This window comes from Eptesicus fuscus, chromosome 13, assembly GCF_027574615.1.
Source record: "Eptesicus fuscus isolate TK198812 chromosome 13, DD_ASM_mEF_20220401, whole genome shotgun sequence".
In the NCBI taxonomy this organism is placed as follows: domain Eukaryota; kingdom Metazoa; phylum Chordata; class Mammalia; order Chiroptera; family Vespertilionidae; genus Eptesicus; species Eptesicus fuscus.
In genome coordinates, this window is record NC_072485.1 from 81,132,176 (window position 1) to 81,146,667 (window position 14,492).

Genomic DNA, 14,492 nt, shown 5'->3' on the forward strand with positions numbered 1-14,492 from the left:
GAGGGCCTCGCCCTATGAGTCTGGGCAGGGACTGCAGCTCGGAGCCAGTCCTGTGCGTGGGATAACACGTGTGTACCCACACGCCCCGCAGCGCCTGTGAGCAGATGGCGGGACGAACCAGAGCAGCTGTAGGCAGATCTTCCTGCCCTGCTGCCCCAAGTCTCTGGTCCAGGTCCCAGCCCCACGCCCACCAGTCAGCTGCGTCTCCTATGTGACGGAGAAAACTTCAGCCAAAGCTGACCCCTTCCACCTCTGCTGCCGTGTTCCCGGGTCCCTTACCAGTCCCGTCCTCCCTGGGGGCCCTGCATCCAGCCTTCCCCCGAGATCCCCGCCCACTCCCTCCCTCCTGGCTCCTCCCATCACCAGTTCAACTCAAGCCTCTCCTGCCGTGACAAAAACCTAACAAGCATACGCCTCGCACCCTGCACCCTCCTCGGATGCCACACCTCCTTCCAGAGACCTCACTGTCTCCTCCCCTGTCCGCAGCTGTCTGCCTCCACTCTGACCTCAGGCCTGTCTGTCCTGCGTGTGGGTCCCACCCCTCCCCTGAAACACCACGGGCGCTCAGCACCCCCGTGCCGAGTCCAAAGGTCACTTCTCGTCCCTCCTTCTTACTTGGACTCTCGGCAGATTTGGTTCTGTCGGCCACGCTTTCCCAGCTCCCTCCCACACTCGGGCTGCGCCTTCTGTCTCCTGTGGGGTCTCCTCAAAGGTCTAGTATGGAGAGCGGCTACAGCGTTTGAACAGGTTCAAGCCTCGAACTAACAAGAGGGCACAGTCCTCTCGTGGCAAAGCCACGTGCAAGTCCCAGCTTGGAGGGCAAAGCCCTCCCAGCACAATTATAGCCAAAGGCTATGGCTGTAAGCTTGACCTGATGGTCCGAACCTGTGGTCCCAGGTGGCTGAGTGATGTGGGCTTGATAGAGTTCAGGTGCTTGTAACTGAGTAGATTCGAAACCCGCAAGAACGTTGTAAACATCTTTCCCATGCCCTCACTTGGCCTCGTGGAATCCTATCTAATAGAGAGGGAATGTGCTAATTGACCATCACTCCATCACAAAGATGGCTGCACTCACAACTGAGGCCAAGTTCCCTTAAGCAGCCTTAACGAGCAATCAGCAGGGATCTGAGGCTACGCCCTCTCCCACCCGGCAGGGCTTGACAGGGGACCTCAGGCCATGCCCCCAGCCCTGGCATCATGCTGGGAGACCTCAGGCCATGCCTCCTGCCTTGGCACCAGGCCTGGGGACCTCAGGCCACACCCCCCACCTGGTGGGGCTTCCCATTGGGGTGAAGTTCAAGTGCTGTGACAAGGCCTGTCATGACCAGGCCCCCACCTGCTCTAATGGCCCTTGACCTTGCACCCTGAAATCCTCATTCTTTCGGTCCCTGGCCTGCACCAACCTTCTCTTAGCCCTGCCCTTCACACACGCCCCGCACGGACGTCCCCCCGTCCCATCCCACGGCACTCGACTTAGGGTCAGCTGACAATGGGGCCGCCAAGGCCGCCCCTGGGCTTGCCCAGGTCTCGACGTGGAGGGAGAAGAATGGGCTCAGGGAGGAACACTCGCCACCTCACACCTCCTCCACCTTCCAGCCGTGCAGGACATGGGGGCTCCCAGGACGGCCTGGCCATGACCATTCCGGGCTGCTCCGGGGTAGTTACTGCAGACACAGGAAGGGAAGGGACGATGCCCAGGAACGCACTTCCCAGTCACATGATCAGGACTCCCGGTGAGCTGAGACGCCCGTCAGGATGCTCTGACCCTTCACGTGACCCAGTCATTCTTCTTGCCGTTCCCAGAGCCCCGTTCTGGACCCCACCATCCTCTCTGCAGCTCAGCTGCTCCCCGCCTCCCCTCCTCCCTGCTCCCCGCCTCCCCTCCTCCCTGCTCCCCGCCTCCCCTCCTCCCTGCTCCCTGCCCCTGAGCTGGGCTCCCGAACAGCTCAGTGAGCGGCCCTTTCCCAAGGCGCACCTCTCCGGGGCAGAGTCCTCGCACTGAGCCCCCTCGTTGGTCACTGGCCTCATGTCCAGCCTCCGAAGGGCAGTCTTTCGTCCGGCGCCGTCCACCGGCCAGGGTAGCCAGGCCGCAGGCGTGAGGCTCACCATTTGGCTACTTGCTCAGAGCGTGGCTCCGGGCCGGGCAGCCACTCAGAGTCGGCCCGGCTTCTCTCCCGGCCGAGCGTCCTCAGACGCACACGTGGGCCCTGCGGTAGGAGCCAGAGTGTTGCTTTGATCTGTGAGTTACTGAATTGAAAGGTGTCATAAGATCATCACAATCACAATCACATGTAGTCACACTCCATTTATTTAACAGAACAAATTATACAAAAATCCAGATGCCTCCGGAAATCAGGGATCTGGAATCGCTGCCGGCGTGGTGGAGAGAGCAACGGAGTGAAGAGAACCGAGGTCGGGAGCCGCTCGCCGTGGGGTCCTGGGCAAATACGTCTCCTCCGGGCCCCCATCTCCGTGCCCGCACCACGAGGTGTGTCCACCTGCGGGGTGGCAGTCGGCTCCGACGGCATGTGGTTCTGCGGCTCTCGGCCGGTGGTCGGCACACTCATTAGCCAACAGAGCCAAACATCAACAGCACAACGACTGAAATTTCTTTTGAGAGCCAAGTTTTTTAAACTTAAACTTCTTCTGACGCCACTTCTTCAAAACAGGCTCGCCCAGGCCGTGGTATTTTGTGGAAAAGCCACACTCAAGGGGCCAAAGAGCCGCATGTGGCTCGCGAGCCGCAGTTTGCCGACCACGGCTCTTGGCCAATCGGAAGTCCCTGTTGGATCCCTCTGTCCCTGGCCATGCGAATCATTCGCCCTGAGACCATTCCCATCCAGAAACGCCACGAGCTGGGAGGTGTGGGGAGTCCCCTGGGTACCCGAGAGGTCCCAGGAGCAGCCACAGTCCAGTCCCGGGGTCTCCAGTTGCGCCTTTTCCGGCTAACCCTGGCTGGACGCCGGTCAGGAACTCGGGCGGCGTTGGGCTCAGGCTCAGGGAGGGACCACCGTCTCCCCCACTGCCCTCAGCACTGCCCACTCCCCCCGGCGGGCACCGGGTTCTGGCAGGAGGCCGGCCCCGGAGCCCCCCTCTGTTTGTGCAGCTGCGCTCTCACCCCCAGGCCACAGGCTCTTGTTTGTGTACCTTGGCCTGGAGCACGTTGTCAGGCGTCTGGACACCCACCGCGTCCCCGCCCAGAACCAGCACCGGCGGGAGGAGGGGGGCTGGGCCCAGTCACGTCTCTCCCTGGGCCTGCCCTCTCCTCTCCTGGACACTGAGGCCTGGGGATCTGCACGGCCTGTAGCTGGGCAGGCCACACCGCTCAGAACCTGGCCTTGAAGCTGGACGGGACAGGTTAGAACCAGTCTAAGACCTGGCGTGTCCCAGGACCTCGGTGGACGACCAACACCCTCTCAACACACACAGGCGTCGTTTGTGTCAACGGCTCGATGGTAACAGGGCATCTGGGCTCCTCGCAGGAGACGTGGGGAAGCAAACTGTTTCTTCTCGACGACCAGATGGAGGTTTGGCCCTGGCTGGTTCAGCTCAGTGGTTAGAGCATCAGCCTTCGGACTGAAGGGTCCCAGGTTCGATTCCAGCCAAGGGCACATGCCTGGGTTGCAGGCTCAATCCCCAGTGCGGGATGTGCAGGAGGCAGCCCGTCAATGATTCTCTCATCATTGATGTTTCTGTCTCTCTCTCCCTCTCCCTTCCTCTCTAAAATCAATAAAGAAATATTTTTAAAAAAAAAAAAAAGATGGAGGTTTGTGCCCAGAAGAAACGAGGCGTTCTCCTTCCCTTCGTGGCCCTTTGCCTCTGCTCATTTGTGCAGGGCCTGGGGTGCCTCCTGTCAAGCCATGGAACCCTAACCCTCCATCGCGTGCAGACATCCGCCAGTGCACCTGACGCCGAGGGGTGGAGGGCCCGTCAGTAGGAAGCAGGTGAGAGAGGGACAGCCTGAGACCCCACGTGGAAACACCCCATCACGGGCAAGTGGAGCCCCGGCCTGACAGTGGAGTCGGAACGTGGTGGGGGAAGATCGGGGTCCCGCCCGGCGCCTCCAGGTGAGGCCTGGGCAGGGAGGAGCGGCGGCACGGGGGAGCCCAGGCCACTTGGCTTCAGTCCAGCAAAAGGTGGAGGGGGAGCTGGGGGGCGCGCCTTGCAAACAGTGCTCCCACTCAGCCGAGCGCGGCAGCCTTCGCGCCGTGTGGGTGGGAGTCGTCGGTGCGGCTGGAACACCCTCAGCCACGCAGGTGTGGGATGGATGGCGACGCAACCTACGTCCAAGACATCTTCTAGGTTGGCGTTCCTCAACCTCACTGCTGACATCTTAGGTCCAGACCATTGGTTGTGTGGGGATCGCTGTTCTTGGGATAAGAGGTGCATATTTTCTCTCTAAAATCAACGTAAAAGTCTTATTTGTTTTTTTAACCAGATATCAGTGATAAGCACGGCTCATCCTCCCTGAGCTCTGGGGCAGGAGCCACTTTGACATCTTCACCTGCATCGGCTCATCTAACCTCCAACGGCCGTTCGCTCCGCCTTGCAAACAAGAACACCGGGATACAGAGGGTGGAACAACCCGCCGGCTACACAGCCAGTGGGGGTGCAGTGAGGGTGTGGATCCGGCCGGGCTGACTCCAGAGTCCACGTTTGTCTGCCGCTGTGGTCGGCAAACTGCGGCTCGCGAGCCACATGCGGCTCTTTGGCCCCTGGAGTGTGGCTCTTCCACAAGATACCACGGCCTGGGCGAGTCTATGTTGAAGAAGTGGCGTCAGAAGAAGTTTAAGTTTAAAAAACGTGGCTCTCCAAAGAAATGTCAATCGTTGTACTGTTGGTATTTGGCTCTGTTGACTAATGAGTTTGCCGACCACTGGCCCACCGTATTCAAACTAAAAGCAAGAAGCTGCCACCTGCTCTCTTGGGATACCCAACCCATGATCCAACCAATCGCAGCTCGGCGCTGCCCGGCTCAGGAGTGGCCAGAACTCGGGAACCAAGTGTTGGAGGAAATCAAGTGAGTGTCTTAGGATTGTGACTAAACATAAGGTAAGTTCATGCTCATCACAACAAACGTGGGGGGATTTGAATCAAGATAAACTGGAAGGTTAACGCTGAGGCACCGAAGCGTCGATCTACATCACGCACGATGTTGGTCCTGGGGCCCACTGCTTCAAAAGCAGCCTCTACCTTTCCTGCAGCCGGAGAAGCTGTGGTCCTATAAGGCGGGAGCCGTCCCCGGGAGACCAAAGGCCGGGGTTGCCAATTTCAGCAAACGGGAATTCAGGATGGCCAGTTAAATTTGAATTTCAGATCAACAAATATATTTTTAAAAATATATTTTTATTGATATCAGAGAGGAATGGAGAGGGAGAGAGAGAGAGAGAAAAAAAAAACATCAATGATGAGAGAGAATCATGGATCGGCTGCCTCCTGCACACCCTACACTGGGCATGGAGCCCACAACCCCAGTGTGTGCCCTGACCTGGAATCGAACCGTGACCTTCTGGTTCACAGGTTGACGTTCAACCACTGAGCCACGCCAGCTGGGCAACGAATACATTTTTAGAATAAGTATGTCCTATGTGATTTTAAGGACATACTTGCAGATATAGATATAGATTATATATATATATATATATATATATATATATATATATATATAGAGAGAGAGAGAGAGAGAGAGAGAGAGAGAGAGAGAGAGAGAGACATAGAGATAGAGAGAGAGAGAGAGAGAGAGAGAGAGAGAGACATAGAGATAGAGAGAGAGAGAGAGAGAGAGAGAGAGAGAGAGAGAGAGAGAGAGAGAGAGATTTGTTGATCTGATATTCAAGTGAACTGGGCGTCCTGCAGGCTGGCAACCTTCCCAAAGACAGACCGGACCTTGTCCACTAAAAACGACAGACACCCCTCAAGAGGCCGCCAGGCTCCTCAGAACCCCGTCTTCCCACTGAGAGGAAGACGGAAAGGTCCCGCCCTGTCGCCTCCTGCCCCCTCCGGCCCCCAGATGCCCAGATGGGCCCTCGAAGTTCACCCCTCCCCCCATCCCCACCTCAGTCCCCCCGCTCCTGCCCTTTCTACCCACTTGGAGGAATTCCACTGACACCCTGATGGTCGGAGGGTTCGTTAATCCTTCTGACACTTAGTCACACTTTAACTCCCTCCCTCCGCCCAGGGTTACATGCTGCCCACGCAGGGGTCCGGGCCACAGCTGCCCCAAAAGCTGAGCCCCCACCAAGTGGGAAGAGGCTGCGAGGGAAAGGGAGGGGCAGGCCAGGAGAGAGAGAAGGAAGGAGGGGCGCCCCACCGGCTGCGTCCCCCCCACAGGGCCGGCTCAGATTCAGCTCCAGGAGCAGCCCGGCTGCAGGAGCCACGGCAGCCCCATCCTCCGGTGAAGGGCAGCAGGCGGACGGACACACAGACGGGGATCTGGGCCTGGAAGTCCTCAGCCCCCAGCCACCCGGCCGGGCCCGGCCCCATGGCCTTCAATGACCTCCTGAAGCAGCTGGGGGGCATCGGCCGCTTCCAGAAGGCCCAGGTCACTCTGGTGATCCTGCCCCTGCTCCTGATGGCCTCCCACAGCACCCTGCAGAACTTCACCGCCGCCGTCCCCACCCACCGCTGCCGCCCGCCCGCCAGCGCCAACCTCAGCCGGGCCGGGGAGCCGGAGGCCTGGCTGCCCCGGGACCGGCAGGGGCGGCCCGAGTCCTGCCTCCGCTTCACCTCCCCGCAAAGGGGGCTGCCCTGGCCCAACGGCACGGAGGCCAACGGCACGGGGGCCACAGAGCCCTGCACCGACGGCTGGATCTACGACAACAGCACCTTCTCTTCCACCATCGTGACCGAGGTGAGCTGCTGGCCCCTCCACGCACCGTCCACACTGCGCCTTCCCTCCGAGACAGACAGACAGGCGGACAGAAACACACACACACACACACACACACACACACGCATGCACACACGCACATGCACGCACACACGCACACATGCACACACGCTGTCTCGAATTCTCCAGAGGCCGCAGTGGGAGACGGAGAAAGGAGCGGGGGGGGCCGGGGGAGGAGGTGGACTGGGCGTCCAGGTCTGCCTGTCGGCTCTGGGACCCGGGAGATCGCGGTGAAGAGCAGTGTCGGGGGACAGGGGCCAGGCCGCGGGAGCCAGCGGAGCGGGAGGGAGGGGGCGGGCAGGGGGGGCTGCCGGGCAGCGCAGGCTCCTCTCCCTGACCCTTGCCCCTCGCCCCCTCTCCCCAGTGGGACCTCGTGTGCTCGCACAGGGCCTTGCGCCAGCTGGCTCAGTCGCTGTACATGGTGGGGGTGCTTCTCGGAGCCGTGGGGTTCGGACACCTGGCGGACAGGTCAGTCCTGGGCGGGGCCAAGGGCGGGGCTGGGAACGGGCCCCTGGGCCGGGCGGAGGGCCTAGGCCAGTGGTCGGCAAACTGCGGCTCTCGAGCCCATATGCGGCTCTTTGGCCCCTTGAGTGTGGCTCTTCCACAAAATACCACGGCCTGGGCGAGTCTGTTTTGAAGAAGTGGCGTTAGAAGAAGTTTAAGTTTAAAAAATGTGGCTCTCACAAGAAATTTCAATCGTTGTCCTGTTGATACTTGGCTCTGTGGACTAATGAGTTTGCCGGCCACTGCCCTAGGGGGAGGCTGGCATTCTCCCCACAGGACCCCGGGCCCAGCCCCCTGTCCCTGCCCAGCCCCGCGCCTCGGTCCACAGGATCCTGGCGCAGGGCCTCCTCTGTCCCACAGGCTGGGCCGCCGGAAGGTGCTGATCCTGAGCCACCTGCTGATGGCCGCGTCGGGGACCTGCGCAGCCTTCGCTCCCAGCTTCCCCGTCTACTGCGCCTTCCGGCTGCTCTCGGGCATGGCCATATCTGGCATCGTCCTCAACAGCATGACCCTGAGTGAGGGGTGCTGGGAAGATGGGGGGTCCCTACCCCCTCTCCTCTCACCACTCAGCCCCGTCCCAGCCCACCTTCCTGAGCTCTGCCTGCCTTGGCCTCTGGGTCTGCCCTCCAGACAACACAATAGCTTCTGGGGTGCGGGGGGGGGGGGGCGTCCACCATCCTGACCCTCTCAGACATGGGCTTGCGAACGCCGTTGTTACGGCACCGGCAGGCCAGGCACAGGAGGCGTCAGGGAGCGGGAGGACTGTACCCAGAGGAGGTCCACCATCCAGAGGGCCCCAGCCAGGGCGTCTCCCCCCGACGGGCCTCCCCCACTTTATTATGTAAAATATCCCAACTTCCCAAGGTGGCAACTCATCCCAATGTTACTAACACGGGGAGGCGGCCTCGTGTAGAACAGACATTTATGGACTGAGCGTGGCCTGCCCATAGCCGTTTCCCATCCCGTGGTTCCCAGAGGAGGAGCCCGAGGCCAGGGAGGCGGGAGGGGGTTGACCCGAGGTCACCCCTCAAGCCCAGAAGGGAATCGAAGGGTTTAGGGTTCTCTGAACTAAAGGAATTAACCAGGACTCAGCGAGGGCCGGGCAGGACCCCTGGAGAGCGCAGCCCCCACCCCAGTCTGTCTGCACCCCGCCGCCGCCCAGGTGCACAAGGGGCGCCCTCCATCACCCAGAGCTGCCCCACTCCCACCTGCTCCCCAGGGCAGAGGGAAGCCTCGGCTCCTCCCAGCTCCGGCCCCCGAGGCTGAGGTCCAGCCACAACCAGGGGAGCAGCTGCTGCCGAGGCTGGACTGAGTGGTCAGGGTCCCCCAGGGAAAGGAGGCCCCAGCCAGGACTGGAGCGCAGGGCGGAGCCAGAGGAGGGGACAATTCCTGGGGATCCCCACCCCCCATCCCTACCTCCACTGGTCTTCCACCTCCCCCCACGGCACCGCCCTCACCTGATGCTTCTTCCCTGAGCCTTGGCCAGGGGTCCTGCAGAGGGTCCTGCCTGCCCAGCCCCACCCCCTGCAGTCGGGAAGTGGCACACCCTGCTCTCACCCTCTTTCCAGATATGGAGTGGATGCCCATCCACACGCGGGCGTACGTGTCCACGCTGGCCGGCTACGTCTACAGCCTGGGCCAGTTCATCCTGGCGGGCGTGGCCTACGCCGTGCCGCACTGGCGCTACCTGCAGCTGCTGGTCTCCGTGCCCTTCTTTGTCTCCTTCATCTACTCCTGGTGCGTGGGGCCAGGGTGGGGCTTCCCCGGAGGACTGCCAGGGACGAGACATCCCCCAGATCTTGCCAAACACCCCACCCCCCAGAATCAGAGAAGGTCAAAGCCACAAGGTCAAACCCAGGCAGCGCCTCAGCCTGACAGCCGGGGAAGGGGCTGTGGGGGCAGGATCTGGCCCAAGGCGTCCAGTTCTCGGCTTTCCCCAGCTCCCCGCACCCCGCACCCCCGCACCCCACCGCCCCGCCGGGCGCCAGCACCCGAGAACTGACGTCCTGCTGCACAATGAGTCCTCGCCGAGCTGGACGCTGCCTGTGGTCCCGGACAGATGGACTTGACCAGGCCCCTGGGTTCCCAGACTTAAGGAAACCCCCACCGCAGGCCCCTGGGAAGCTCACCTCCCCCCCGCCCCCCGCCCAGGCGCCTGGAACTGGAGCGATGCCAACACCCACCCCCCCTCCCAGGTTCTTCATCGAGTCAGCCCGCTGGCATACCTCCTCCGGGAGGCTGGACCTCACCCTGAAGGCCCTGCAGAGAGTGGCCCGGATCAATGGGAAGCAGGACGAGGGGGCCAAACTTAACATGGAGGTGAGACCCCCCCACATTCCCCATGGCACCCCCAGGCGCCACCCCCAAGCCTAGAACCCAGGTCCCAGGACCCAGAGGGCTCCCCTGAGGAGGGGGCTGGGCTGGGAGGAGCCCCGTGGGGGGCCCAGGCCCTGAGCCCGCCCCGTCCCGGCAGGTGCTCCGGTCCAGTCTGCAGAAGGAGCTGACCATGGGCCCAGGCTCGGCCTCCGCCCTGGAGCTGCTGCGCCGCCCCGCCCTGCGCCGCCTCTTCCTCTGCCTCTCGGTGCTCTGGTAGGCGGCCGGCCGGCCGGCCAGGGACACGCCGCTGCCGCGGAGGGAGAGTCCCTGCAGCGGGGGAGGCGGGCAAGTGGGAGGGAAGGTCACGGGACCGGCTCCGAGGGCAGAGGCCAGTCTGGCCGGCAGAAGGCTGGAGGCCGCCCCGTCTTGGCCAGAGCACGGCACAGGCCGCAGAGGCCTCGGCTGGTCTCCAAGCGCACATCGTGGCTGCGGCTGGCTCCAGCCCGTGTCTCCGTTCCCACTGCAACATTCCCCATGGCCCTCCTCCCGGCCACCCTCCCGGTCCCATCACCCCAGACACCCCACGTCAGTTCAGGAAGGCGCTGTCAAACGGAGCACCCCCCCAATGCATTCTTGGTGACCGGTTTTGGATTTACTCCAGGCCGGCGGTCGCCAACCTCTCAGACCTCACGGACCGCCAGTGGGCCACGGGCCACGGGTTGGCGCCCGCTGCCCCAGGCTGGGGGTTTTATCCAAAAACCTGAGCTTCACTGTGTGGGCTTTCGACATCCTGAGAAGAAACAACGCCCATTCCAGCGTCACGGGCGGGTCCCAGAAGGCCAGAGCCTCTCCCCACACCTTAGCCCTAAAGACAGGGCCTGACTATCCCCCCTCCGCCCAGTTTCAACGTACAGGGTAGAGAGGAAAACTACGTAAACCCTACAGAGCAACCCGGTGAAAATAATTCGGGGCGTGGCCGGACCACCCCAATATTTCCACTGGAGACTAATGTCGGGAGGAGGGCTGGCCAAGGCGGGTTCCAGCTCCTTGAGCGGGGTGCTCCCCGCAGCTCACCCCACCTTGAAGCCTTCCCCGCACACGCCACCCACCTCACCCCTCCCCGCCAGGTTCGCCACGAGCTTCGCCTACTACGGGCTGGTCATGGACCTGCAAGGCTTTGGGGTGAGCATCTACCTCATCCAGGTCATCTTCGGAGCCGTGGACCTGCCTGCCAAGCTCGTGGGCTTCCTCGCCATCAACCACCTGGGCCGGCGGCCAGCCCAGGTAGCCTCCCTGCTCCTGGCGGGCAGCTGCATCCTGGCCAATGGGGTGATACCCCAGGGTGAGCACGCTGGTCCTTCGTCCTTGGCCTCATCCCCACACGCGACTCCACTCCTCACCGGGGAGCGAGGCCACATCCTCCCAGCCCCGGCTCCCCAGATCCCGCTGACACCCCTCCTCTCTCTCCAGATCAGTCCATTGTCCGAACCTCCCTTGCTGTGCTGGGGAAGGGCTGCCTGGCTGCCTCCTTCAACTGCATCTTTCTGTACACTGGGGAGCTGTACCCCACAATGATCCGGTGAGTAGGGGTCCAATTGGGGGGGGGAGGATCCTGGGGTAAATATTTCCTGCATACCCAGGTCATACCCCGGAGCATGTCAATGTGCCCAGCCCTAAAGTCCTTCCCAGCGCCCATCAGCACACGGTATGTAGCAGCCACGGGGTACACACCTGGTCCCTGGCTGGCACAGGACGGACGACCCGCTTAGCCCTTCCCACCCTGGAAGACCTCAGAAGGTGGCCCAACTGAGGCAAGGTGGGGAGCCAAGAAGATGCATCTCAGAGGCAATGAACTGAGGTCCACCCCGCCCCCCGACCTTCAAAGCACACGTTAGACTCTGACACCAAATCTAAATCGCACCCATGAACCAGGTGGTACATCCTAAACCAAAGACCACCAGCTCCCACCACAGGAGCCGCGCTTGGGAATGGCGGGACTTGGTAACCAGCCGTCCATCAGGATCCACACCGCCGAGGGGGGTTTCCGAATTCAGAAACAAGAAACGTGTGTCTGTTTTCAGAAAGGGATGCAAAATTCACATGAGATGTCCAAGCGGCTCCCCGAAGCCACTTGGGGAGCCCTGAGGGATGATGGGTACCGTACTGAGCCCTCAGGGGATTTCAGGGGAAAGAATAATCGTACAAGCCACTTACTATGTGCCAGGCACTGTCTTAAGCTTTCGACCAATACCCACGCGTTTAACCCTCATAACAAGCCTATCCGGTGGGTGCTAGGATTATTCCCATTTGACAAATGAAAACACTAAGCCACAGAGAAGTGAAGTGACTTGCCCAGGGTCACACAGCTTGTAAGCGACAAAGCCTGGGTTTGAGTCTCCTGAGTCAATGTGCTTAGCCTCTGCTCTCGTAGAGAACGTGCACAGTCCAGACCTTTCCCCCGGGGGCTCTGATCCGAGAGGTCTGTCTGTGGGGCTGGGCAACTGTAACTCAAAACCCCCAAGTGATCTGAGGACAGTTGGCCCAACTCGGCCATCGGATTTGACTGCCAAGGAAACGTAGGCCCAGAAAGGAGAAGGGACTGGCCCAGGTCACACAGCAAGTTAGGGGCAGAGGCAAAACCAATCTCCTGATTCTGAGGCCAGAGCCCTTCCCAACCTGCTTTCCTTCCCCTCCTCCTCCCCCTCCCTCTCCTCCCTCTCCCCCTCCCCCTCCTCCTCCCCCTCCCCCTCCTCCTCCTCCTCTGACACCAAATCTCAATCGCACCCATGAGCCAGGTGGTACGTCTGAAACCAAAGACCACCACCTCCCACCACAGGAGCCGCACTTGGGAATGGCGGGACTTGGTAACCAGCCGTCCATCAGGATCCACACAGCCGAGGGGGGTTTCCGAATTCAGAAACAAGAAACGTGTCTGTTTTCAGAAAGGGATGCAAACTTCACATGAGAAGTTTGCATCCCTCCCCCTCCTCTCCCCCTCCCCCTCCCCCTCTCCCTCCTCCTCCCTCTCCCCCTCCTCCCCCTCCCCCTCCTCCTCCTCCTCCTCCTCCCCCTTCCCTTCGCCCTCCTCTTCCTCCTCCTCCTCTTCCTCCTCCTCCTTCTCCTTCCCCTCCTCCTCCTCTTCCTTCTCCTCCTCCTCCTCTTCTTCCTTCCCCTTCTCCTCCTCCTCCCCCTCCTCCTCCTCCTCTCCCTCCTCTTCTTCCTTCCCCTTCCCCTCCTTCTTCTCCTCCTTCTTCTCCTCCTCCTCCTCCTCCTCCCACTCCTCCTCCTCCTCCTCCTCCTTCTCCTCCTCCCACTCCTCCTCCTCCTCCTCCTCCTCCTTCTCCTCCTCCTTCTCCTTCCCTTCTCCTTCTCCTTCTCACCTCGAAAACAAATGCCAAATTGGTTTGCTAATCAAATGGGGGGCGGAGGAGGCACCGAGGGGTGCTGAGCACCTCACATTCATGCCAGAACACTAAGCAGCCCCTCCCCCGCGGGCCCCACAGGCAGACAGGCCTGGGGATGGGCAGCACCATGGCCCGCGTGGGCAGCATCGCCAGCCCCCTGGTGAGCATGACCGCCGAGCTCCTCCCCTCCGCCCCTCTCTTCATCTACGGCGCTGTCCCCGTGGTCGCCAGCGCCGTGGCTGCCCTCCTGCCGGAGACCCTGGGCCATCCCCTGCCGGACACGGTGCAAGACGTGGAGAACAGGTGGGCTCCCGCCGAGAGGGGCAGGGACCTGCCCCCGGCCACACGCAGGCCGGGGACTCAAACCCAGGCCACGGCTCCTCCCTGTTTCCCCGGGGGCTGCCTCCTGGGGTCCTTTCTGGGTCTCCAGGGAGGGGGAGGTGTTTGAGGCAGAGAGCTGGTCGCAGGGCACAGCTACAGGGGAGCCCCCACGAGCCCCAGCCCGGCCTGCAGGCTGCATACCGAGGGCACCGCTCTCCTGCCCCCAGGAGGAGAGGGAAAGCGCAGCGACAGCAGCAAGAGCGTCAGAAGCAGATGGTCCCGCTGCAGGCCTCAGCGCAGGAGAAGGATGGGCTCTGAGCACGGAGAACCGGCCCTACAGAGCCCACAGGGAGCCGGCCTGCAGGTCCTGGGCCCCCCGCACGGGGAGGGAGCAGGGCGACGGCTCAGGGACGCACCTCCCAGGGGCCGCCCTGAACAGATTGCACCGAGCCCGCATCATTAAAAGGGTTCTCTGTGCGCAGCGTCTCTCTCCCCTGGCCTGTCTCGTCTCCAAGGCACAGCCACTCCCCATCAGCCAGCTTCCGGCCCAAAGGGAACCCGTCCATCGCCCTCGCCTGCTCAGGTCTCGGGTTCGATTCCCAGTCAGGCCACATACAAGAATCGACCAATGAATGCGTCAATACACTGAGTGGCCATGTTATGATGATCTCTGAACGCATAATCATCTGGCCACTTAGTGTCTATCCTATATAATAAAAGGCTAATATGCAAATTGTCCCCTCCACCAGGAGTTCGACCAGCAGGCAGGCCAGCCAACCGCCCATGTCCCCTCTGCCTGGCCAGGCTGGCCGGACCCCACCCATGCACGAATTCATGCACCGAGCCTCTAATTCACACACACACACACACACACACACACACACACACTGAGTGGCCAGATTATTATGCGTTCAGAGATCATAATAATCTGGCCACTCAGTGTAAGTGGAACAACAAATTGATGTTTCTCTCTCTCTCTCTCTCTCTCTCTCTCTCTCTCTCAAATCAATCTTTAAAAAAAACAAAGTAGCCCTGGGTGGTTTTTCTCAGCCCTCAGA

At 61.4% G+C, this 14,492-nt stretch overlaps 1 protein-coding gene across 4 annotated transcripts; it reads left to right on the plus strand.

Annotated features, from left to right (window-relative positions):
- Positions 1–6,481: 6,481 nt before the first annotated feature.
- SLC22A6 (solute carrier family 22 member 6) lies at positions 6,482–13,752 on the plus strand. Of its 4 annotated transcripts, none has more exons than XM_054725388.1 (10): positions 6,482–6,850; positions 7,254–7,357; positions 7,754–7,908; positions 8,962–9,130; positions 9,589–9,712; positions 9,867–9,982; positions 10,837–11,051; positions 11,180–11,288; positions 13,213–13,464; positions 13,668–13,752. In XM_054725388.1, exons 1-10 carry the CDS (start codon positions 6,482–6,484, stop codon positions 13,750–13,752), a joined length of 1,698 nt encoding a protein of 565 aa, XP_054581363.1. The 4 variants fall into 4 exon arrangements, with proteins under 4 accessions (XP_054581363.1, XP_054581364.1, XP_054581365.1 ...); XM_054725389.1 differs by having other exon boundaries at positions 13,213–13,416; positions 13,665–13,752; XM_054725390.1 differs by having other exon boundaries at positions 13,345–13,464.
- The last annotated feature ends 740 nt before the right edge of the window (positions 13,753–14,492 follow it).

Bases quoted from the DNA above. Each gene is read 5' to 3' on its own strand.
- SLC22A6 (XM_054725388.1), top strand. From the start codon at position 6,482: ATGGCCTTCAATGACCTCCTGAAGCAGCTGGGGGGCATCGGCCGCTTC. The intron at 6,851-7,253 runs GTGAGCTGCTGG...CCCTCTCCCCAG, and splicing joins CTTCCACCATCGTGACCGAG to TGGGACCTCGTGTGCTCGCA. The intron at 9,713-9,866 runs GTGAGACCCCCC...CCGTCCCGGCAG, and splicing joins GGGCCAAACTTAACATGGAG to GTGCTCCGGTCCAGTCTGCA.